At 56.6% G+C, this 25,028-nt stretch overlaps 1 protein-coding gene across 5 annotated transcripts in view; it reads right to left on the reverse strand.

Annotated features, from left to right (window-relative positions):
- Window positions 1-25,028, reverse strand: part of POLN (DNA polymerase nu) — a 140,880-nt gene that overhangs the window by 7,889 nt on the left and 107,963 nt on the right. For all 5 annotated transcript variants that reach the window (XM_066384780.1, XM_066384777.1, XM_066384778.1 and 2 more), the window contains exons 18-21: window positions 23,230-23,312; window positions 12,571-12,702; window positions 9,402-9,512; window positions 7,351-7,429 (exon numbers count right to left, since the gene is read on the reverse strand). In XM_066384780.1, the coding sequence (XP_066240877.1) occupies window positions 7,351-7,429; window positions 9,402-9,512; window positions 12,571-12,702; window positions 23,230-23,312 (405 nt within the window). The remainder of the gene's footprint in view (window positions 1-7,350; window positions 7,430-9,401; window positions 9,513-12,570; window positions 12,703-23,229; window positions 23,313-25,028) is intronic.

A 25,028-nucleotide genomic window follows, 5' to 3' on the forward strand; every position in this document is an offset into this window, starting at 1 on the left:
TGAGGGGAGGCAGAGGGCCCCGAGGGCACCACTGCCACCCAGGGAACCTGGCCAGGGCACTGCAGGTGGAAAGTCCAAGCAGCAGCAGCAGAAGAGACCACCGGGGGCCCTGAGGCCCTGACATGGCTTAAGAGGAGGATCTCCACTGATCAGTGGGTGTGGGGCCTGCTGTGAGGGGTGAAGATGAATTAGGAATACGGGGGACCCTGGGGAAACAAGAATCACCTTCCATTTTGCACACTAGCTTAGGGGAAGGTGATGGGAGAGAGAAAGCCTTTCTTTAAAATTTTACTTTGTTTTTTGTATTTTTCTGAAGTGAGAAGCGGGGAGGCAGAGACAGATTCAGCATGCGTCCAACTGGGATCCACCCAGCAAGCCCACTAGGGAGTGATGCTCAGCCCCTCTGGGGCGTTGCTCCATTGCTCAGCAACTGAGCTCTTCTTAGCACCCAAGGCAGAAGCCATGGAGTCATCCTCAGAACCTGGGCTAGCTTTGCTCCCATGGAGCCTTGGCTGCGGGAGGGGAAGAGAGAGATAGAAAGAAAGGAGAGGGGGAAGGGTGGAGAAGCAGATGGGCACTTCTGTGTGCCCTAGCCAGGAATCGAACCCGGGACTTCCACACACTGAGCTGACGCTCTACCACTGAGCTAGCCGGCCAGGGCCTAAAATTTTATTTATTTATTTTTAATTTTACTTTTGAAGTCAAATATTTAATAAAATTTAGAAAGTACATTCAAACTTCAAGAGTACAAAACAAAAATATCTTCACTCCCCAGTTCCCCTGCCAGGCCAGGACTGCAGAAGTTCTTCCCTCAGTGTGGAGCCATGCCATGTGCACAAGACAGCATGGTCCTGCCTGTGCTGTCCCGGTGTGGAAGCTGCCTGTAGCATGGGCACCTCACGGCAGCCTGTTCCTGCTCCTAAGACCTGCCCTTACTCTGCTGGGCTCTGGGGGTGGGGCGGAGCCCCACGGGCTCCATCACAATGAACAGGGCCCCCGCGCTCATTCCAGCTCCCTCCAAGGGGTAAGACCCGGCATGGGATGCCGCCCTGGCTCTGTGCTCTGACAGCCCCAGCACATCCCACCCTTCATTTGCAGCCCCTCTCTAAGTGCCTCAGCACCCTTCAAGAGAGGCACCTGTCCCTACCTTCCCCCGGCAGGGAGAGGGAGCGGAGGCGGGCTACAGACAGATGCTGTACAGAAGGGCCTGTGTAAGGAGAGTCCACGTTTCCTGGGTAATACACCATCCAGGGGCAGGGGTCTCAGCACGGCTTAGATTCAAGTGACAGAGTGGCGGGTGCAGAAGTGTGCGTAGGGTAGGGGTGGTGCGACAGGGCCACCCGGGGGCCAGCTGCACAGAACCCGGACTGCCTCTAGATTCGGCCAGACCTCACAAGCTAGTCTTCACACACTTTTGAGAAGGTGGGAACTGGGTTGGCGTGTGTGCCTGGCGCAGGTGATGCCTGCCTTGGGCTGTGGCCCTGGGCCTGGTGCCCGCGCTCCCTCTGCATAGATGCAAGGGGCTCCCTGTGCACTCAGGGAGGAGGAGGTGTGAAGCAGGTGACCCAGAGGATGATCTTGAGGCTCTGCAGGCCTCTGGGAAGGATGGTGTGTGCTGGGGGGGAGCATCCTGTGTGCTCTACCCTTTGTGTGATCTGGATGCAGTTTCCGGGAGTAGGCCTTCGATCTTCGAGGGCTGGGCCACACCCAGGCCTGTCACCTCGCTGCCCATCTGGCAGGCACAGAATGTGCAGAAAGGGGCAGTGGGCAGACCGCCCCACGTGGTGAAGCTGTGAGCCCAGCCTGACCGGGAAGCGGAGGCTGCACACAGGAGGTGTGGTGAGGCCCACAGGGCAGTGATCACCATGACGGCGAGCCCAGGCTAGAGCCGGGGCAGCTGTGCAAACCCCAGTGCAGAGACGGACTGTGGGGGCATTTTCTGTAGACGAACGCAGGACTTCGTAGCAGAGATGTGGGGGTCTACCCAACCTGTTCCTCCTCTTTCTTTGCTGTTGGGTGGGGTGGAGATGGGGCTGGGTCCATAGCTAAACATTTCCAAGGCTCTCCCAGATGGGGAGGCCCTGAGCTGTGTGTACTCCCAACCTCCAGGAAGGCTCTGTCAAGGCTGACTTGCCTGGGGGTCGGATACCCTTGTGACCATTGCTAGTTTCTTCTTTTGCCTGTATGTGACAGCTACAGCAGCCACTTCCATCATGGCATCAAGAGAGACAGGGCCAGCGAGACGGAGGGATCTGGGTCCTGCTGTCTAGAACCTCTGGCCCGAAGTCAGCAACGGCGGTGCTCTGGACTTCTCATGACAGAAGGAAAATCCACCCTTCGGGGCCTGAGCTGCTGCACTGGGATTGTTTTACAAGCTGCAAGGTCACATCTCCATGGGAGTGAACCCACAGGATGCCATGCTGGGTCCAGACCCGGAGCAGGCCTCTGGCCACAGGCCCCCCGCCCCGGACTGCCCCTAGGGAGGTGTGCCTGCATTTGCTATGCAGCCTCTGGCCCAGAGCTGTGGGCACTACCCTTCCAGAGGTCGGGCCAGGCGGGCAGCATTGGTTTTGCTTTCTAAGTAATGTCAAGGTCACTGGTGGGGTCTTCGGTCGCAATGGGGACTTAGTTTTCAAATTTCAGAAACCTCAGAACAGGCATTCCTAAGTCCTTCTAGGTCGCGGCCATGGTTTTCACACTTCCTGAAATCACATTGTGAAACTCTGAACTGCTGGTGTGGCAGCAACCTAAGAATAGGTTTGAACTGCTAGTCACTTACACATCACTCACAGCTGAGTGTGACTCTATTACATTTCTAGTTGGAAACTGGGACACAGGGAAGAAGTAGAAACAGATGCTGTAGTGTGAAGCACATGAAGACAGGTGGCGGATCTGCTACTCCCAGGAGGCGGGCTGACTGTCGGGTGCCGTCCACTGTTGGTCTGCACTGGGCAGCATGCCTGAGAAGGGACAGAGCCGCTCCAGTGGGGGGCACTCCTGAAGAGCCCCGCCTCAGCTCCTGTCTGTGGCAGCCTGGGTAGCTCCCTCCAGGGCCCCACGTCCTCAGTGCTGATGCTCAGGCCCTGGAACCGCTCCGAGTCCCTCCGGCTGTGTCCCCTCTGTCCACTCTCCTGTGTAGGGCCGCAGGGCTGTTGAGGACTCTCTACCTACCACCTCTTCTTCTGGCCAAGTCCAGGTCCTGCCCCCCCCTCCATCCCCGGACCCCACCGTCCCTTGAGGCCACTCCTCCTGCCTCCCCTGGGCCCCAGGTACCTTTCTGCCCCTTCTGAAGCCTAGAGAGCGAGTGCCAGATCTGGCCACAGGGTGCCCTTGGGGTGCTGCGGCACTGGGGGGCAGCCAGCGGTCAGAGAGCTGCCCAGGTGGTGAGCAGGTGAGCCATCTTACACAGGCTGTCCTGACACCCAGGGCAAAGAGCAAGTGTCTCTCTGACACTTGTTGGGGTTCAGGCAGGGTTCCCGTTCCCATGACAGTGACGTAACCTGAATTTTGGTGTAAGTCGAAATACATCCTAGCGTAAGTCACTTACATATCCTAACATAGTTGTAAAATCATAACCTAGAACATAAAAACACAACTAAGCCTGACCTGTGGTGGCGCAGTGGATAAAGCGTCGACCTGGAAATGCTGAGGTCGCCGGTTCGAAACCCTGGGTTTGCCTGGTCAAGGCACATATGGGAGTTGATGCTTCCAGCTCCTTCCCACCTTCTCTCTCTGTCTCTCTCTCCTCTCTCTCTCCCTCTCTGTCTCTCTCTCTCTCCCTTTCTCTCTCCTCTCTAAAATGAATAAATAAAATTTAAAAAAATTTAAAAAAAGAAATCTTTAAAAAAACACAACTAAGCCTCAGAAAAAGGACATAAATCCACTGTACTGTCATCCATTTTGGACTGTTAAAAGCGCAAGTGTTCTGTGTAGAAGCCATGATAAAAGCCAAAAAGTCAACAAAGCAACACAAACAGAACACTTGTGCTTTTAACAGTCCAGAGTGGTGCAGGTGAGAGTACCAGGGGCCGTCAACTTCCTCTCTCATACACCGGGTGACTGCACATTCTTCCGTCGTGAACAACCAAACTAGTTTGCCCACGTAGTCCGTAAGTATGACCCTAACGGCATCAGCCGAAACACTCACATCTCAATTTTTTTTTTTCCTGTATTTTTCTGAAGCCGGAAACGGGGAGAGACAGTCAGACAGACTCCCGCATGCGCCCGACCGGGATCCACCCGGCACGCCCACCAGGGGCGACGCTCTGCCCCTCCGGGGCATCACTCTGTCTCGACCAGAGCCACTCTAGCGCCTGGGGCAGAGGCCGAGGAGCCATCCCCAGCGCCCAGGCCATCTTTGCTCCAATGGAGCCTCAGCTGCGGGAGGGGAAAAGAGAGACAGAGAGGAAGGAGGGGGGGGGTTGGAGAAGCAGATGGGCGCTTCTCCTGTGTGCCCTGGCCGGGAATTGAACCCGGGACTTCTGCACGCCAGGCTGACGCTCTACCACTGAGCCAACCGGCCAGGGCACATCTCAATTTTTTTAAGTGTCTATAGGAGTGAATGCCGTAAACTCGAAACGTGGTATGTCAAGACTGTCGTAACCCGAGGACACCCTGTCTCTATGGTGACAGGAAAATGACCAGCAAAGGTGTTAAATTCCTGGGTGAGAATTGTTTATGCTTATTACTTCAGGACTCTGTCACCAAAAAAGACCCAAAATCCTCATATACCAACTGGCTTCTTTATCAATCCTTCAAAAAATGAAAACATACCCGGCTTTCTAGACTTACAGTATCACAGACGCAGGACAACCCGCCCAGACGGTGAGCGGGCATAGGCTGCCCACACCCTTGCCCAGATTCACCCCACAGCAACGACGGAAGTGAGCAGGATGCACGGACTGAGGCACTGATCAGAACGCCCTGGCCAGGTGGCTCAGGAGGTAGTTGTCTCAGCATGCTGAGGTGGCCGGTTCAATCCCCGGTCAGGGCACATAAGAGAAGCAATCAATGAATGAGTGCACAACTAAATGAAACAACTAAGTGGAACAGTGAGTTAATGCTTCTCTCTCTCTCTCAAATCAAGGGAAAAACTGAAGAGAAGAAACAAAGGAAACCCTTAGGAACTCAGGCACAGACGGCAGCAAGATGTGGCAGGAGAAACCAGGGAGAGGGAGGCGTTTTACATTTCGCTCCCGCCTCCCCCGTCCCTGCAGGAATCAGACACGCAGCTCAGACCCGCACAGGGACCAGTGAGGTGACCGGGCTCTCAGATACCCTGCGCCCACCCTGCCCCCAGGACTTGGATGGCAGCTCAGGGACGGCCTCCTGCCTGGGTGGCTTTTCCCAGGGGTGGAAAGTGAGGCAGGACAGAGGAGGCCACAGGGCGTGGCCAACAGCGGTTCCATGTGGCTTGGGGACAGTCTCCTTCCCTCTTCTGGACTCGGGTGCCAGTCCATCGTCCTGCAGTGCCCTTTACCTGGTATACACTTCTGTACAAAGTTGATGAAATTGCCAAAGAAACACAGACTCAAAAGTCAACATGAACAGCAGGAAATATTAGAAGAAATGTAAGAAGTGGCTTAAAAAAATTTTTTTTCCCATTGATTTGAGGGAAAGAGCTGTGGGGAAGGGAGAGGAGGAAGAGAGAGGGAGAAAGAGAGAGAGAAAAGCATCAACTTGTTCCGCTTAGTTGTTTCATATAGTTGTATAGTCACTGATTGCTTCATGTGCCCTGACTAGGGATTGAACTGGCAACCTCAGTGTACCAGGATGATGCCTTATCCACTGAACTGCCCTGCCAGGCTGGAAATGGCTTTTTAAAGAGAAAAAGTTTCAGAAAAGGAAAAAAACATGCCCTGAGCATGTTAAATAATGTTAGAAATATAGAGAAAGCGAGCTCAGATGGAAAAGGGTGGCCACAGGCCAGCAGGTCCCTATGTCCCAGGTAGCAAGAGGGGAGATCCAGCTGGCCTTTGCTGGTGACACACCTTCCATGCGGGTTTGGGAGAGTGAGCATGACGCCCCTCAGGGTGGGGGTTGATGAGACCACTAAACATCGCATACTCTAGAGAAGCTGCTGTCTAACCCGCCCCGAGCCTGTCCTTGTGGTGGACATGCTGACCACCTGGGAAGGGCCCATCAGTGGGGACAGGCCCACTCTGGCCAGTGTACTTGCAGTCTAGGGAGGGAGGGACCAGACCTTCTGGGACCTGACGTGGTCATCTGTCTGGGTACTTCGGGTTAGCCACAGGGTCCCCAGGGCCAGGACCTGAGGAGCTGGGAGGGGTTGTCTGGGCTAGCAGAGGCCAGGCTAGGGCTCTATGTCCCCCAGCCACCTGGACACTCAGGGAGGATGCCTGGTGGAGGAACTGCGGCGGAGACGGCCCAGAGAGAGCCGGAGCCCCGGGAAGCCCTGCCCTCGGGGAGCCCTCCCTTCAGGGTGTGTTGGAATGCTGGCTCTGGGGGCAGAGGCAGAGGCAGAGGCAGAGGCAGAAGCTGGGCGTCTAGCACACTGACTACCGTGGGTAGCTGGAATGCTGTGGGAGAGGGGCAGTCTGGAGCCCCCGTGTCCCGAGGGGCTGCAGGGTCCTCCCTCCAGATGGGCAGCTGCGGTGCCTGAGGGGTCTGGGAGCTCTGAGAGGACACCTTTCTGCACCAGAACCACCGGAGACCTTACGGTGCCCCAAGGTGAACGACCTGTTGTCCCTGCATGCTGCTGTGAGGAAGGGTCTGGGAGCTCTGAGAGGACACCTTTCTGCACCAGGAGAACCACCGGAGACCTTACGGTGCCCCAAGGTGAACGACCTGTTGTCCCTGCATGCTGCTGTGAGGAAGGGTCTGGAAGCTCTGAGAGGACACCTTTCTGCACCAGGACCACCAGAGACCTTACGGTGCCCCCAGGTGAACGCCCTGTTGTCCCTGCGTGCTGCTGTGAGGAAGGGTCTGGAAGCTCTGAGAGGACACCTTTCTGCACCAGGACCACCAGAGACCTTACGGTGCCCCCAGGTGAACGCCCTGTTGTCACTGCCTGCTGCTGTGAGGAAGGGTCTGGAAGCTCTGAGAGGACACCTTTCTGCACCAGGACCACCAGAGACCTTACGGTGCCCCCAGGTGAACGACCTGTTGTCCCTGCGTGCTGCTGTGAGGAAGGGTCTGGGAGCTGCTGAGAGGAGCTCACACTCAAGAGAGTCCCTCTGCTTGGGGGGATGCTGATCTCGTCAGAATCATGACCCAGACCCACGGGCAGGCGCGAAGCCCGGGCTGTGTGCAGGCCTCCGACTCAAGCCCCGGGAAAGGCAGGTGCACACGGGAGGCCAGCCTGGGCGGGCTGGCCACTCCCTCACTCACCTGGCTGTCAGGATGGGGGATGTGGCCACTGCAGCAAAGATGTGGATCATGGCCATCTTGCAGAGGTCTGCGGCCGAGCCTGTGGTCACAAAGGATTCTTTTTCACTAACATGAGACCCAGAGCTCCAGCAGGGATTTCCCAGCTGCAAGCCAGCTCTCTCTGTTTTCTATGCTGTGTAACACATGACCCCACAACAACCTAGATCCACCCTCTCGTGGTTCCTATATGTCAGGAGCCCAATATGTATGCTGGGTCCTCTGCTCGGGTCAGGCTGAGACCAATGGCCTTATCTAGACGCTCGACTAGGACCCACTTCCGAGTGACCTCAGGTGGTTAGAAAAATTCATGTCCTTACAGCCAAGTGACCAAGTCTCCCATTTCTGTGCTGGCTGTTGGCCGAGGACACTGTGCTCTCGGGTCATGGAGGCCACCCTGGGTCACTGTAGTGGACATGCCAGCATTCAGCTTGCACCTTCATGGCCGGCAAGAAAGCACCTTCTACTGTCAGATTCCAACTCTGACCCCAAATCCTTCTGTCCAGGGCCCACCTGATTAGGTCAGGCCCACTGGGATGATCCCCCTTTCCACTAGCTCCATGTCAACTGACCAGGGACCTTTCCTCTATCTGAAAACCCCCATTTTCCAGGTAACATGACCCCATCACAGGTGTGATGTCTCAGCACATGCACAGGTCCTGCCCACACGTGGGACATGCTCATGGGGTGCAGACTTGAGAGTTCTGTCCATCACACCAGCTAACAGAGTGACCAAGTGCAAATGTGCCTCAATTCCAGTTCCCACTGCCCTCCCTCTGCATGGTCTTTCTATCTTGTTGAGCCTCAGCTTTCCAGTGTACAGAATGGGACTGGTACACCTCCTAGGTCTGGGTAGGAATAAATCCCATACTCAGCTGAGTGGTTCCTCCTCCAGCGCTGTGTCAGGCCCTTGCAAGGTGCTGGCCAGGATAGGGGACAGGCCTAGCTCAGTGCCAGGTGCATAGGGGGTGTCTGAACTGGTCTGATCACGGGAAACAGACCAGAGTTCAGGCTCCCACTGATGGTCCTACGGCAGTGCCCCCAGTACACTGACTTGCTTCCCCCCCACACACACAAGCATGGCAGGAATGCTGGACACGGAAGCTTGGTCTCTGACGCTGACCGGCTGGCTGTGCGGGGGCTCAGGGCCCTGGGAACCACCTGCTGGAGGTGCGATGTCAGGATGCTTGCACTTTAGGACAAGTACACAGAGCTGGAGGAGAGGAGGAGGGAGCCCGAGTGGAGAGAGGACGGAGCATGGGCGACCAGAGGGGCAGGGGCCCCAGGGCTTGCTGGCTGACGTGTCCACCCTCATGGAGGCAGAACTCTCCTGCAGACACTGACCACTGCTGCTCATCCAGGCTCCTCGTCAGCTCAGCACAGATGTGTGTTAACTAAGCGAGTGACTGGCACCGCGTTCAGCTCAGCACAGGTGTGTATTAACTAAGCGAATGACTGGCACCGCGTTCAGCTCAGCACAGGTGTGTGTGAACTAAGCGAATGACTGGCAAGTCACTTACTCAGAGACCATGGGGGTGGGTGAGGTGGCTCAGCGGGGGGATGAACGGTCAGCTAAGCCTCCTTGTCAGCCTCTCGCATGAAGGTATCTTATAGCAGTTCTTACCGAAGGGGCTGGGGACGTGCTGTGTTTGGATGCCTTACTGTAGCTCATACACCTGGCAGGTGTGAGGGGGGTGCGATAGCAAGTCCCAGGTCAAGAGTCCATGGACTGAGCTCCAGGCCTGGCCTGCCTACTGGCTAGATAAACTTCGAAGGCCTCAGTGTCCCCTTTGCAGACTGTCTTCTGGGGGAAATGTCACACTAACAAAGACTGCCAGGTACTGAGTACCCCTCCCCTTCAGGCGCTGGACTACCAGTGCCTCCTGACAGCACCTGCCAGGGAGGACAGGAGCAAGAAGGACGAGGACGGTGACCTGGTGGGTGTCACCCAGCCCTGCGGCTGCTAGAATCCTGGGAAGCGGATGGACCCAGCAGGTAAGCAGAGGCCTCAGTACCTTGCACTACGAAGTTCACCGCCTGCCGCTCTGCTTGTGCCCGGAGCCCCTGGTCCTGCGCTCGGATCCTGGGCAGCAGCCTCCTTCTGCCCGTGATGGACGCCACGTAGCCTGGGTCACGTGAAGGAAAGCAGGGTGAGGGCAGAAGTGGGCAGGTGGGGTGTTGCCCTGTTGGGCAGGGCTCCCTCAGATTCAGTCCAGGGCCCAGTGAGACGCCCCTGCCCCCGGGGCTCCTGAGCTAGGGTGCTGCCAGGAGCTTGGCCAGAGGCCTTCTGGTCTGTCGCTAGGCAGCGGGTTCTGTGGTGGGAGATGAGCACAGCAGCAGGGTGGCCATTTCTTTTTTTTTCTTTTTTTTTTAATATTTTTTATTTATTCATTTTAGAGAGGAGAGAGAAAGAGAGAGGCAGACAGACAGACAGAAAGGAGGAGCAGGAAGCATCAACTCCCATATGTGCCTTGACCAGGCAAGCTCAGGGTTTTAAACCGGCGACCTCAGTGTTTCCAGGTCGACACTTTATCCACTGCGCCACCACAGGTCCGGCAGGGTGGCCATTTCTTGCTGGTGTCACATTTTTGCAATCCCTTCCTCAGCTGGATTCCAAAAATGGCGCCACCACCTCAATGCCCCTGGTTCTTCCTGGTCTCTCTTGTCTCCGGTCAGGCCCCACCTCCTCTGGAGGCCGTGGCCGAAGGTGTTCTCCGGGGCCCCCAGCTGTTTCTGGGGAGCCTCTGTGCCCTCTGTGTTTCTGTCACACCTGGAACCCCATTGTTTTGAAACTGTTTGTGAACGTGCTTGCTTCCTGTGGGTCCCTAACTCCCCTGTGTTGTAGCTCCGGGAGATCCAGGAGATCCAGGGGATCCAGGGGATCCAGGGGATCCAGGGGATCCAGGAGCAGTGACCCCCTCGCACCAGCACAGAGCTGACAGGGCAGGCACCAACAGATGTTTGTGAAGAATAGAATGGCTGTTCAAGTATTTCCTCATGGTGTCTTCCCAGCAGTGTGATTTCTGGGTCCAAGGGCATGCATACTTCACATGTACACAGAACGCCCCACACCCACTCAAGACAGTTATGTCCAAGGAGGGGAGGGCTCTGGCCCTGGGTCCCAGCCCAGCACCCTGTTAAACGCTGTGAGATGGGGATAATGACACCACCCACTTTGTGGAGCTGCAGCCACTAAAATCACGCCCGGCCTCCAGGCGGCGTGGTGCAGTGCCTGCGTTTGTATCGTATTTCTGTCTGCACTGATCCTGGCTCCATAGCTCTCATCAACACTGGGTTCCATCACTACATTAACATGTCAAAATTGATAGTCTTATTTTTTTCAAGCGTGGGGTTCCCAGGTCCAGGGATGGTTGGGGTTGGTGTGGCTTCAGTGAGGTTGCAGGAGGCTGCAGTGGAGGCCAAGGCCATGCAGGCCTCTGTGGGGCTCACCGCCCAGGCCGAGGGAGCCCGCAGCCTGCCCCGCACCAAGGCTGAATGTGGGGGGCACACCCCAAGCTCCTGCATGGGCGAGTGTCGGGACATGCAGGCGGGCTTGGGAGGAGCCTGTGCAGGGGCCACCCTGGTCCTCCCGGGCTTGTGCGCAGGCTCCAGATGGCACGGCCATCAGCAGCCCCTGGGAGGGTCCCGGGGGAGGGGCCTGGGTGCTGAGGACACAGGGGAGCCCCTCGGGTAGTCTGGGCCCGCTGAGGGGAGCCACTCGGGCAGTCTGGTGCTGAGAGGACACAGGGGAGCCACTCGGGCAGTCTGGGCCCGCTGAGTGGAGCCCCTCGGGCAGTCTGGGCCCGCTGAGTGGAGCCCCTCGGGCAGTCTGGGCCCGCTGAGGGGAGCCACTCGGGCAGTCTGGTGCTGAGAGGACACAGGGGAGCCACTCAGGCAGTCTGGGCCAGCTGAGGCTGCCTCTCTAGCCGACTCAACTCGCTGCTCGAGTGCGTGCTGAGCTCTCCGCTTCCTTGGCAACTGCCGTCAGTCCTCTTCTCTAGTCTACGTCATGAGTTTCTGCTCTTACATTTATTTCCCTTTTTCTTTAATTTACTCTGCTACTCTTTTCCAAATGTCTTGTGTTGACTACAAACCATTGGTGTCCAGGATTTCTTTCTTAAAAAAAAAAAACTCTTTTAAAGTATTCCTTCACCTCTAAGTAAAGTGTCAGCTTGGCCATGTCTCACATTTTTCATATACTTTTTTTTTTTTTAAGGGAGAGAGGGTGGGGGGAGAGAAATGAGAAGCATCCACTCATAGTTGCGGCACCTTAGTTGTTCACTGATTGCTTTTTCATACGTGGCTTGACCAGGGGCTCCAGCTGAGCCAGGAACCCCTTGCTCAAGCCAGCGACCTTGAGGTCATGTCTATCGTCCCACAGTCCAGTCAGCGACCCTGCGCTCAAGCCAACGACCTCGGATTTTCTAACCTGGAACCTCAGTGTCCCAGGCCAACACTCTACCCACTGCACCACCACCTGGTCAGTGCAGTATATTTCCAAATAAGTAGATGGACAAATGACTACAAATATTGACATAAAAGAACCTTTTTTTATCCCATTGTGGTTACGGAACATGTTCTATTTGATATTCTTTGAAATCTGTGACCAAAATTATGGTGAAGTTTTATAAATATGTCATGTGTTTTCATAAGAACATATATTTTTCATTTTTTGCGCAGGATGTTATTTATCGATGTTTATCTGTCCATTTATCCCTTTCTAACTCAAGCTTATTAATTTTGTTGCTTCAAGCAGAGCCTGGCTCTGGATCCTTGTCAGGTGAAGCTTGTGGCTCTATTGCTTCAGCAGGGAAAACACTCCCCTCGTCCCCAGCCACCAGGCTCCCACATGAGCCCACCACCCTCCCATCTGTCTAGCTGCCCACCAGAGGTGCAGGGCCAAGAGATCACCCAGCTGCTGTAGGTCAGGCATGGGAGATGAAGAGGGAGATGGAGATAGAGAGGGAGAGAGAGAGGGAGAGGGAGAGGGAGAAGGAGAGGGAGGGGGAGGGGGAGAGGAAGATGGAGAGGGAGATGGAGATGAAGAGGGAGAGGGAGAGGGAGATGAAGGGAGAGGGGGAGGGGGGGAGAGGGATATGGGGGAGGGGGAGGGGGAGAGGGAGAGGGAGAGGGAGAGGGATAAGGAGAGGGTGCTGTTAATGGCTCTAGCAGCTGGTAGCTTACCTGTCTGGTGACACTGGGCAATAGTTGCTTGGGCAAACTCCTTGATTTTCCTGTACTTCTGCAAAAAACTCTCCAGAAACTGGGAGGCTTCTTGAATAGTGACTCCAAGGCACGCAGCAAGGCGGTCCTTCCCTGTATGAGCAGAAACACTGAAATCAGAGCCAGCCAGGAGCACAGGCGACCAGTCAGTGACCACCATGCACGGAAGTGAGCCAACAGGAGGCCATCAGACAGTGACCACCGTGCACGGAAGTGAGCCAACAGGAGGCCACCAGGCAGTGACCATTGTGCACGGAAGTGAGCCAACAGGAGGCCACCAGGCAGTGAGCACCGTGCATGAAGAGAGCCAACAGGAGGCCACCAGGCAGTGAGCACCGTGCATGGAAATGAGCCAACAGGAGGCCACCAGGAAGTGAGCCAACAGGAGGCCACCAGGCAGTGAGCACCGTGCATGGAAATGAGCCAACAGGAGGCCACCAGGAAGTGAGCCAACAGGAGGCCACCAGGCAGTGAGCACCGTGCATGGAAATGAGCCAACAGGAGGCCACCAGGAAGTGAGCCAACAGGAGGCCACCAGGCAGTGAGCACCGTGCATGGAAATGAGCCAACAGGAGGCCACCAGGCAGTGACCACCACGCACGGAAGTGAGCCAACAGGAGGCCACCAGGCAGTGACCATCGTGCACGGAAGTGAGCCAACAGGAGGCCACCAGGCAGTGACCATTGTGCATGGAAGTGAGCCAACAGGAGGCCACCAGGCAGTGACCACCGTGCATGGAAATGAGCCAACAGGAGGCCACCAGGCAGTGACCACCGTGCATGAAGTGAGCCAACAGGAGGCCACCAGGCAGTGACCACCACGCACGGAAGTGAGCCAACAGGAGGCCACCAGGCAGTGACCATCGTGCACGGAAGTGAGCCAACAGGAGGCCACCAGGCAGTGACCACCGTGCACGGAAGTGAGCCAACAGGAGGCCACCAGGCAGTGACCATTGTGCACGGAAGTGAGCCAACAAGAGGCCGCCAGGCAGTGACCACCGTGCATGGAAATGAGCCAACAGGAGGCCACCAGGCAGTGACCACCGTGCATGGAAGAGAGCCAACAGGAGGCCACCAGGCAGTGACCACCGTGCATGGAAATGAGCCAACAGGAGGCCACCAGGCAGTGACCACCGTGCATGGAAGTGAGCCAACAGGAGGCCACCAGGCAGTGACCACCGTGCATGGAAATGAGCCAACAGGAGGCCACCAGGCAGTGAGCATCGTGCACGGAAGTGAGCCAACAGGAGGCCACCAGGCAGTGACCACCGTGCATGGAAGTGAGCCAACAGGAGGCCACCAGGCAGTGAGCATCGTGCACGGAAGTGAGCCAACAGGAGGCCACCAGGCAGTGACCACCGTGCATGGAAATGAGCCAACAGGAGGCCACCAGGCAGTGACCACCGTGCATGAAGAGAGCCAACAGGAGGCCACCAGGCAGTGACCACCGTGCACGGAAGTGAGCCAACAGGAGGCCACCAGGCAGTGACCACCGTGCATGGAAGTGAGCCAACAGGAGGCCACCAGGCAGTGACCATTGTGCACGGAAGTGAGCCAACAGGAGGCCACCAGGCAGTGACCACCGTGCATGGAAGTGAGCCAACAGGAGGCCACCAGGCAGTGACCATTGTGCACGGAAGTGAGCCAACAGGAGGCCACCAGGCAGTGACCATTGTGCACGGAAGTGAGCCAACAGGAGGCCACCAGGCAGTGACCACCGTGCATGGAAGTGAGCCAACAGGAGGCCACCAGGCAGTGACCACCGTGCATGGAAATGAGCCAACAGGAGGCCACCAGGCAGTGAGCATCGTGCACGGAAGTGAGCCAACAGGAGGCCACCAGGCAGTGACCACCGTGCATGGAAGTGAGCCAACAGGAGGCCACCAGGCAGTGAGCATCGTGCACGGAAGTGAGCCAACAGGAGGCCACCAGGCAGTGACCACCACGCACGGAAGAGAGCCAACAGGAGGCCACCAGGCAGTGACCACCGTGCATGAAGAGAGCCAACAGGAGGCCACCAGGCAGTGACCACCGTGCATGGAAGTGAGCCAACAGGAGGCCACCAGGCAGTGAGCATCGTGCACGGAAGTGAGCCAACAGGAGGCCACCAGGCAGTGACCACCGTGCACGGAAGAGAGCCAACAGGAGGCCACCAGGCAGTGACCACCGTGCATGGAAGTGAGCCAACAGGAGGCCACCAGGCAGTGACCACCGTGCACGGAAGTGAGCCAACAGGAGGCCACCAGGCAGTGACCATCGCGCATGGAAGTGAGCCAACAGGAGGCCACCAGGCAGTGACCACCGTACACGGAAGAGAGCCAACAGGAGGCCACCAGGCAGTGACCACCATGCATGACGAGAGCCAACAGGAGGCTCGTGGAAGACATGGCGAGTCAAGGTCCAGCTGGCACCACTGGTCTCTTCTGATTGGTCCAGATGGTGTTGGCTTTTGGTGTCACATCTGAGCGTGAGGTGCTAGTCAACCTGACCAGGTCCTGGTGAACATATTTATTCAACAGTGTTGGCTGAGTGCCTGCTAGGTGCTGCAGGGGAAGCTGTGAATGAAGCAGGTGCCGTCCCTGATTTCCGTCTGTCCAGAACTTCAGGAAGCTGTCCAGGGCACACAGGAAGGCAGGAAGAGAGAGCTTCACTGCCAGATTATGAGGCAATGGGACCCAGGAGCACTCACCCTTGGAACTTTTATTATGAGACTCTTTTGTCCAGACCAGTATTTGGTTCCTAGAGGGTGCAGGCGTTCTTGTGAAGCTTCTTATAGCAAGGTGTGTGGTTGGGACAGCATCCTGAGTTCCAGCCCACCTTGCTGGGTGCAGGTGCTCGGACCACACAGACCCGGGGCTGAGTCCAGCTGCATCACTGTGGGAAGTTTTGCGTGGCCTTGGGGGAAGTTACCTGACCTGCAATAACCCCCATTTCTTCACCTGTGAACTAGGAACAATGATCCTTACCCCCTAAGGGTTGTTAGGGGGACTCCATGAGCCAAGGCAGGTAAAGGTCCAAGTAGCCTGGCTCCTACGTGGTATTCAGTGTGGAGTCATTCCCTTCCGTTTTCCTCCAGAAAAGAAGAATTTAAATAAAAGAACAAACAAAAAACATTCCAACTTCCCTTTTAGGGATTACCTAAGACTATGTGGTAGCTTCATGCAAGAGGAGCCATAAGGACAGCTTCCCGAAAGAGGAGACTTGCTGGGAAGCAGGGTGATGGACAAAACCCCGGGTTCCAAGGGACTCCACTGTTGGAGGGAACCCTAGAGAGACACTGGCTGAAGACCTGCATCCTGGGAGCATGGCTGGAGCCAAGAGAGCAGGCCTGCTGCCTCCGCCCGGGGTCAACTCTGGGGTCACTCTAGACACAGAAGACACAGCCCGGAGGTGGAGATACAAAGACCTGAGAAGATGCTTCGGAAGGAAGGACTGTCTGCTCTGAGCCAGGCTCCTCTCTAGCCAGGCCTGCCCGGTGTGTGTAGAAGTTCTGTACAGAAGAGTGTTTACATGGTGGGAGAGAAAGGGGGCAGATGTTGGCTTCCACTGCATGGCCAGGAAGAGGGGGGAAAGGCTGGGGTGCCCTGTGCTTCACAAAGTTTCCTGAAGGAGAGCCTTTGGAGGCCTCAGTGCTCTGCCCAAGCCTGCCTGACTCTTCATTTGGCTGGAAATGAAAACAAACAAACAACACTCCAACTTCCCTTTTAGGGATTACCTAAGACTATGTGGTAGCTTCACGAGTACATTATGCTGAAATAATCCGTCTACACCTCTTTGTTTCTAGACATTCCAATCACGGCCCCTCCGCAATGGCTCTCTCATGGAAAACGCCACTGGCTTTCAGAAAAGAATCAGACGGTGGCTGATACTTCAGGCAGGTCTGGCTGGGTGGGACCTGGAATTTTCTTCTCCGCCAAATCCTTTCTCATGTCTAATCTGACATTTAGCCCCATCAGTGAATTTGTTCTTTCTTTATTTTATTATTATTTTTTTACAGAGACAGAGAGAGTCAGAGAGAGGGATAGACAGGGACAGACAGACAGGAACGAAGAGATGAGAAGCATCAATCAGTTTTTCATCGCGCTTTGCGACACCTTAGTTGTTCATTAACTGCTTTCTCATATGTGCCTTGACCGTGGGCCTTCAGCAGACCGAGTAACCCCTTGCTCGAGCCAGCGACCTTGGGTCCTAGCTGGTGAGCTCTGCTCAAACCAGATGAGCCTATGCTCAAGCTGGCAACCTCGGGGTCTCGAACCTGAGTCCTCCACATCCCAGTCCGACGCTCTATCCACTGCGCCACTGCCTGGTCAGGCCATGAATTTGTTATTTCTGATATTATAGTTTCCAGTTTCAGAATTTCAATTTTGTCATTCTTTTGATTTTCCTCAGATTTCCTAATTTTCATTCATTATGAGCATATTTTCCTTTATATCCTTGAGTATAATTATAACGGGGGCTTGAAAATCCTTGTCTGCTAATTCCCAACATCTGGGTCATCTCAGGATCTGCTTCTTCCATGGTTGCCTTTCCTCTTGAATAGGGACCAAGTTATATTGCTTCTTCATATGTTTAATAATTTTGGGTTGTATCCTGGATATTGTGAATGATATGTTGTAACACTCTGGGTTGTTATGTTTTTCTCAAGAGTACTAATTTTGTTTTTTAAAAGGGGCAGTTAATTTGGCTAAAGCTAAATTTTAAACTTTGTCCCACTGCATTGGGTGGCAGCTGAAATCTCCAATCAGTCCTTGTAGCCTTGGCTGGTCTGTTTGAAGTCTTCCCTAGTCATGAGTATTTAGGGGTCAGAGACTTGAGCAGAATTTGGTGATCTTCTTTGGCTCTCCTCTGAGATTTTCCCCTCCACCTTCTCCACCCTGTAGTTCTTCAAGCTAGTAAGGTTATGAATTTCAATCAGAATTTTAGCCACCCAAAGCACTGGCTGAGGCTTCCCTCAGGCAAAGAGCTACAGAAAGGGAAACTCACCCTGTGTCAACCTGCAATTTCTGTCTGCTTTTGGTCACATTTTCAGTACTTTTAGGTAGTTGTTTATTATATATATATATTTTCCCTTACTTTATAGTTGATACCTGTGAGAGCGTGGGCTGATAGGGGACACTTAGCCATGCCCAGAAGTCACACTTCTCTTTATCAACGCCGATGGCTGAGAAGGACCTCCTTTCCTTCCCCAGTGGAGCTGCTGGGATGTCTGAAGAAGAGAGGTTGGCCAAGGTCTCTGTGCCTAAAGAATGCCTGTTCACTAGAGGAGGAAGTGGTGTGGCAATTCCAAAAGAAACAGAGACAGAGACTAAGATGGCACTGCAGTGTCCAGCCAGGCGTCCAGGCCTTGGGGTCTTGCTCCCTATACCCTTATCAGTGGGTCTGTCACACACAAAGGCCACTGTCTTCCCTGTCCCCCGAGCAGGATAACTTTTGGCTTTGCGGGGCCTTCTGTCCCATAATTCGTATAGACTGGCTCCTTCTTTTCACACAACTTTCCTCCGCGCATTGATTCAATTGATCAGGTTTCTGCTGTTTACCCTGTAATCACATGCAGGCCTGTCCCCCTGAGAGTAAGGACCCCTTGGTGGGCGCACGAGAATGAGACACTCCCTATCCCGTCAATCCTGTATGGATACACTATCTGACTTTCCCCACGGATGGCTAATTACATCCTCTGTGTGAGTGTGTATGCGTGTGTGTGCAAGCTGCAGTTTTAACTTTAAGAAGACAATCTTCACTCCCTTTTCTCCAAGGCTCTCTCACCCCATGCGTAATTGCTAACAGTTTCTCATTCTCGTTCATAGCGTTAGGGCCCAGAGAGTACCTGGCACATAGTGGGTCTCCAGGAATGTGGGCTGGTCTAACTGGAACAGACCTGACCAACTCAGCCCGGTGCTACTACTCTGGGCAGTCTGCCCCGCCCCCCGCCCCAGCCTGACCTGGCTGGGGGCCGCCCCTGGGTTCCCTTGGCCTTGACCTCTCAGTGTTGTACTCTGAGGCTTGCCCAGGTGTCTACCAAACGCCAGCCCTTTGGGAGCAGGCTCTGCACACTCCCTGCGCTCCTCCTGGTGCCCACTGGGGAGCCGAAGGCATGGCACATAGTAGGCGATCACATGTGACTGGACATGAATGCAGACTGAGGAAATGCGGAACGATCTGGGGAGAATGAAGTGTTACACGGACTTAATGCAGCAGGGGCTCGGGGCAAGACCGGAAGAGTCACGAGTGGCTTCCTGGAGGAGGTACTTGCAGATGGCCTCAGAGGGGCCAGCAGCAGGGCCAGGATGGGGTAGGGTGTACTGTTCGTGGGCAAATGACTGAACTCAGTGAGTGCAGGAGGAGCAGTGAGCTGTGGGTCACGGCCTGCAGGTACCAGCTGCTCCATGGCCCACGTGGCTGCTCCTGTTTCTGGGGGGCAGCCCTCCCCTGAGGGAAACGTGGGTCTGAGGCTGGCGTGGGGACCAGGCGCGTGGGTCTGAGGCTGGCGTGGGGACCAGGCTGCCCCTGAGGAAAACGTGGGTCTGAGGCTGGCGTGGGGACCAGGCGCGTGGGTCTGAGGCTGGCGTGGGGACCAGGCGCGTGGGTCTGAGGCTGGCGTGGGGACCAGGCGCGTGGGTCTGAGGCTGGCGTGGGGACCAGGCGCGTGGGTCTGAGGCTGGCGTGGGGACCAGGCTGCCCCTGGAGGAAGCGTGGGTCTGAGGCTGGCGTGGGGACCAGGCGCGTGGGTCTGAGGCTGGCGTGGGGACCAGGCGCGTGGGTCTGAGGCTGGCGTGGGGACCAGGCACGTGGGTCTGAGGCTGGCGTGGGGACCAGGCTGCCCCTGGAGGAAGCGTGGGTCTGAGGCTGGCGTGGGGACCAGGCTGCCCCTGGAGGAAGCGTGGGTCTGAGGCTGGCGTGGGGACCAGGCTGCCCCTGGAGGAAGCGTGGGTCTGAGGCTGGCGTGGGGACCAGGCTGCCCCTGGAGGAAGCGTGGGTCTGAGGCTGGCGTGGGGACCAGGCTGCCCCTGGAGGAAGCGTGGGTCTGAGGCTGGCGTGGGGACCAGGCGCGTGGGTCTGAGGCTGGCGTGGGGACCAGGTGCCCCACAGGCTGCTGGGGGCTGCACAGGTGGCACCTTCTGAGCATCCTCTCTGCTTCTTCCCTGCTGCCTTTCCTTCCAATGCCCACGACAACTGAACACGCCTCTGCCCTGTGCCCCCTGCAGCCAGAGCTGGACCCTCAAAGGCACGTTCATGTGAGAACACAGTACTGCAACTCGCAGAAGCTGGCTGGCTGGAAGCCCCTCTGCTGACTTTCCAGGGGGTCTCGGCAGCGCAGGAGAGCTGCCATGTTCGCCTGCACGCGTGAGCGGGACCACCGCAGCCTTGCACGGCTGCCGCGGGGGCACAGGAGTCAGCAGTCAAGCGAGATGGCGACAGTGTGAACAGCAGCAGAGATGGAGGCTTGGGGAGGGAGCCCTGTCACTGTCAGGGCTAAAAGCAGACAAATTACCCTTTTCACCAACATCACGGCTAATGACTCACTGCTTATTTACAAAGGGGAGCTCTTTTCCTCTCCAGAGAAAGATGAAGTGAATACTCCCGAAGGCGCCCGACTACAGAAGTGAGAACGGACGCTGGGTGTGTTGGGAGCAGTGGGTAGGGTGCGCCCTGCTGTCCCGTGAAGCCCCTCACCCTCTAGCCTCTCCCCCAGTTGGGTCTAAGGTGCCCCCCCAGTGCTGCCAGTCAGTTGGGGGGGAGACTGTTGGCCCAGCACTGAACCAAAGGACCCAGCTGTGGTGGTGGACGCTACACAGGAGCTGGCTGGTGTCAGGCACTGCCCACAGCCCTGCCCCACAGCACCTGACCCGGTGGCTGGGGCACAGAGGCCACCCAGCCAGGAGGGGGTGGCCAGGCCTCCCGCCAGGCTGTCCAGCTGAGGGAGAGGAAGCAGCGTCTGCTGTCAGGAGGAAGCCGGTGGCAGGCCTGTAACGTGACTCCGGAGAAAGTCGCAAGGCACCAAAACCCATGCCACTGGTAGAAGACTGCTTCTGCCCAGACAGAGGCTGCGGAAGGCTCCGGAGCCCTGTCAGGAGGAGGCCGGGGGCAGGTGACGGAGCACAGCCCAGTGTCATCCTGCCGCCACCCCTCAGTTCAGCTGCTTCGTCTGTCTCAGAAACGACGCACAGAAAACTTTCTCAGAAGCGGGCAGAAAGCCTCCAGCTCGTTCATGTGCTCGGCGAGGAGGCTGAGCTGGCCCTGCGCCCGGCGGAGCTGGCAGGAGCTCCTGAGCAGGGCCTGTGGCCTCCCTGATCCTGCCTCCTGGTCTTCACAGCCTCGTGTGACCCCTGCCCTGGTGAGTGGGCAGGCCTGACCCTGCTCTAACCAACAGATCAGGCAGTGACTGTGTGAGGACCACAGTGAGGGGCCGGCACTGGCTGGCTGGCCTCTCCCCCTCCCTTGCTGCCCCGAGGAAAAGCCCCCAGGCTGTAGACTCTGCCTACGCTGGGAGGCCCTGGGAAGAGCTGAGGGCTGCCCCTTAGAGCAGACAGCCAGCAAGAAACAGAGGCCTGCCAAGGGCTGCCCGAGAGGGGCCTCCTGTTGAGGCCAGAGCCCCACGGACGCTCTGACTGCAGCCCCACAGAGGACCCAGCCATGCTGTGCCCGGACTCCTGACCCACAGAGATGTGACACACAAATGGGTCAGTTACACTGCTTGGGAAGGCTGAGGAGGGGACAGCTGAGTGAAGGTCTGACAGAGTGAGAGTCAACTCTGTGGACACGTGGGGCAAGGGGTTCCAGCAGAGGGGACGGGGCAGAGCCCTGCGTGGGAGCCTGCCTCACGGTCTGAGGTGGGTTCCAGACCCGTCACAAGTCACCTAAGGCCTGGAGGAGGCACTCTGGAGGCACAAGGTGGCCCTTCGGTATAACTGACTGTGTTTGCCTAGACATTCTCACACCCGATGCTTGTTCAGTTCTGCTGCCTTTCCTTTGTGAACGAAGTTTCCAGTGCAGGGAGACAAGTTCTCTGCCCTATCTGTGCAGGAGCCCTGCTGCTCAAAGCAGCACTGGTCCAAGGCTGGCTGGCCACAGCCTCTCCTGACTGACTTCCTCCTTGCTCTCCTGAGGGGACATCAGGCCCCACTGATTCTCCTGAGGGGAGAGGGGAGAGGGGAGAGAGGGGAGAGGGGAGAGGGGAGAGGGGAGAGGGGAGAGGGGAGAGGGGAGAGGGGAGAGGGGAGAGGGGAGAGGGGAGAGGGGAGAGAGGGGAGAGGGGAGAGGAGAGAGAGGGGAGAGGGGAGAGGGGAGAGAGGGGAGAGGGGAGAGAGGGGAGAGGGGAGAGGAGAGAGAGGGGAGAGGGGAGAGGGGAGAGGGGAGAGGGGAGAGGGGAGAGGGGAGAGGGGAGAGGGGAGAGGGGAGAGAGGGGAGAGGGGAAGGAGAGGTGAGAGGGGAGAGGGGAAGGAGAGGGGAGAGGGGAGAGGGGAAGGAGAGGGGAGAGGGGAGAGGGGAAGGAGAGGGGAGAGGGGAGAGAGGGGAGAGAGGGGAGAGGGGAGAGAGGGGAGAGGGGAGAGAGGGGAGAGAGGGGAGAGGGGAGGGGGAGAGGGGAGAGGGGAAGGAGAGGTGAGAGGGGAGAGGGGAGAGAGGGGAGAGGGGGAGAGGGGAAGGAGAGGGGAGAGGGGAGAGGGGAAGGAGAGGGGAGAGGGGAGAGGGGAGAGGGGAGAGGGGAGAGGGAGAGGGGAGAGGGGAAGGAGAGGGGAGAGGGGAAGGAGAGGGGAGAGGGAAGGAGAGGGGAGAGGGGAAGGAGAAGGAGAGGGGAGAGGGGAAGGAGAAGGAGAGGGGAGAGGGGAGAGGGGAGAGGGGAGAGGGGAAGGAGAGGGGAGAGGGGAAGGAGAGGGGAGAGGGGAGAGGGGAGAGGGGAGAGGGGAAGGAGAGGGGAGAGGGGAGAGGGAGAGGGGAGAGGGGAAGGAAAGGGGAGGGGGAGAGGGGAGAGGGGAAGGAAAGGGGAGGGGGAGAGGGGAGAGGGGAAGGAAAGGGGAGAGGGGTGAGGGGAGAGGGGAGAGGGGAGAAGAAGGGAAAAGGGAGAGGGGAAGGAGAGGGGAAGGAGAAGGAGAGGGGAGAGGGGAGAGGGGAGAGGGGAGAGGGGAGAGAGGAAAAGGGAGAGGGGAAGGAGAAGGAGAGGGGAGAGGGGAGAGGGGAGAGGGGAGAGGGGAGAGGGGAGAGGGGAGAGGGGAGAGGGGAGAAGGAGGAGGAGAAGGAGAAGGAGGGAGTAGAAGGGAGCTCAGCCTTGGGCCCTGCGGTTGGGGAAGGAGGGGGAGTCTCGGGGGAGGAGGAGGGTGCCCTCAAGCATCTCAAGGCACAGAAACACCCCCAGCACAGCTGTGTGACCAGGGGTGGGACTGCCAGACCCCTCCCGGCTGGGTGACGTAGGTTGACACTCACTTCCATTCTTTCACCTGAAAGGTTGCAAGAGCACCGACTGGACCGGACCCGAGGGCTGTGAGTGGTCTGACTGGTGTCTGGCGGCTCTCGTCAGTGTTTGTGTCAAGATGCACAGGGACTCACAAAATGGGCCCCACCAGCTGACAACGATTTCTCTAGGACGTGGCCACATGTGAACACAGGCCACGGCCGGGCTGCAGCCTACCTGCTCCATAGACCACGGAGTACACCACCTTCTTGGTCTGCTCTCTGTCTGCGTGCGTCACACGTTCTGTAGGGATGTCCTTCCTGCGTGGAAAGAACATGCCGTTGGGCACATCCACACGTCCACGGAGAGGCCACACGAGGGGCCACCCCTCCCCCCCAACAGTTCTTTCCCTGGAGGTTCGTAACTGTTTCAAAGTCAGCCTAACAGCCAGGCGGGGACACCTTCTGCCTCTGCAGCATTCATCTTGGCACGAGCCCTCCAAACAGATACTGACAGAGCAACCGTAAGCCGGCAAGATGCCGGAGCATCCACACACCAATCCAAAACAGTGTGTGCACCAAGGACTGCCAACCCGGCTCCTGCTCCCGGGGCTGTTTCCTGGTCCCTCTGCAGAACCGAATGAGCAGCCGCTGCCTGTCCCGCAGATGGGGGGTGGGGGGGTGAGGGGGTGGGGGGGGGGTAGGTGGGTGACCCTGTCCTGTCCTGGGGCCGTTTCCTGGTCCCTCTGCGGAACTGGATGAGCAGCCGCTGCCTGTCCCCGCAGACAGGGGTGGGGGTGTGTGACCCTGTCCTGTCCTGGGGCTGAAACACTCAGACAGAATACGGATCGACTGGACATCTGACCTGCTAAGGGAAACTGTCCCCAGATCTGTGGGGTGGTTCTGTGTTGGGCCCTTCAGCGCCCAGCGAGGCTGCTGACAACACCCCCTCAGCCCTCACTTCCAGCTGCCCCTGAGCCCAGCCATCAACCCCAAGCGAAAGCTCAGGGTCTTCTCTGGTGCCTGGGGCTTTCTACGTCCCCCGGTCGGTGGGCCTCTGAACGCTCTCCTTTCCCAGAGCTGCTCTCCCACCTCTCCCCAGCTCTCAGGGCTCGGTCCTCTGCAGGCTGCTGTTGCCCTTACAGTGTTCTTGACTTGGTCGAATGGAAAGGCATTCCTCGTTCTTGATTGAAATGTCTCAAAATCATCCAAGATGGTGGCCTCTCCCTACGTTAATTTGTGAAGTGAAACTTTTTGCTAACCAATGACAATTATAAAGAAAAATTAGGCCATAAAAATATCCCACAGTAAATACAGAAAAATCAACTTTCCCACCAGCAGTGAGATAGGAAGTATAATAAGAGTACTGTATTCACAATGTGCCAGATCTTTACGAAGGAAGGGGCCCTGGGGAAACATGGAAGCCACGCCATGCCCCTGGATGGGAGAATGCAATCTAGGAAAGATGTCACACAGTATCTGCCGGTGTGAGGGTGAAGAAAAACTTCACAGAGTGATTCTAAAATCCATCTGAAAAACAACGTAAATGAGGACAGTCCCCAGGATGCTAATAAGGGTGAACAATGAAGGAACAATTGTGGGTCAGACAGGGAACACTCAATACTGACAATGATGCAAAAACAGAGGAGTCAGCCTGAAAAAACAGGAAGCCCTAAACCGGCCATAGAATATACAAAAACATGGTCTGATTTGGCATTTCAAATCTATATTGAGTCAGAACTGCTCAATTGTTTGTAAAGTTATAGAGTTAAATGCCTTTTTCATATTATACACAAAAATAAATTAGAGGCAAATTAACATTAAAAAAAAAAAAGGCATGAAATGGTGAGGGTAAAACACCTGCAGGGAACACAATGGCCCCAGACCAGGCGCATGGCCTCAGGGTCAGAGAGGTGAAGGGGGACACTCCCACACATCTCACTGGGACCAGACTGGCCATGTTGGAAAAAATCAAATAGATCTTTGTTTTCATGTGTCACAAAATCACAAAATCAGAGTCCAGATGGGGTTAAAAGC

The sequence above is a fragment of the Saccopteryx leptura genome, chromosome 5 (genome assembly GCF_036850995.1).
Source record: "Saccopteryx leptura isolate mSacLep1 chromosome 5, mSacLep1_pri_phased_curated, whole genome shotgun sequence".
Taxonomy (NCBI): domain Eukaryota; kingdom Metazoa; phylum Chordata; class Mammalia; order Chiroptera; family Emballonuridae; genus Saccopteryx; species Saccopteryx leptura.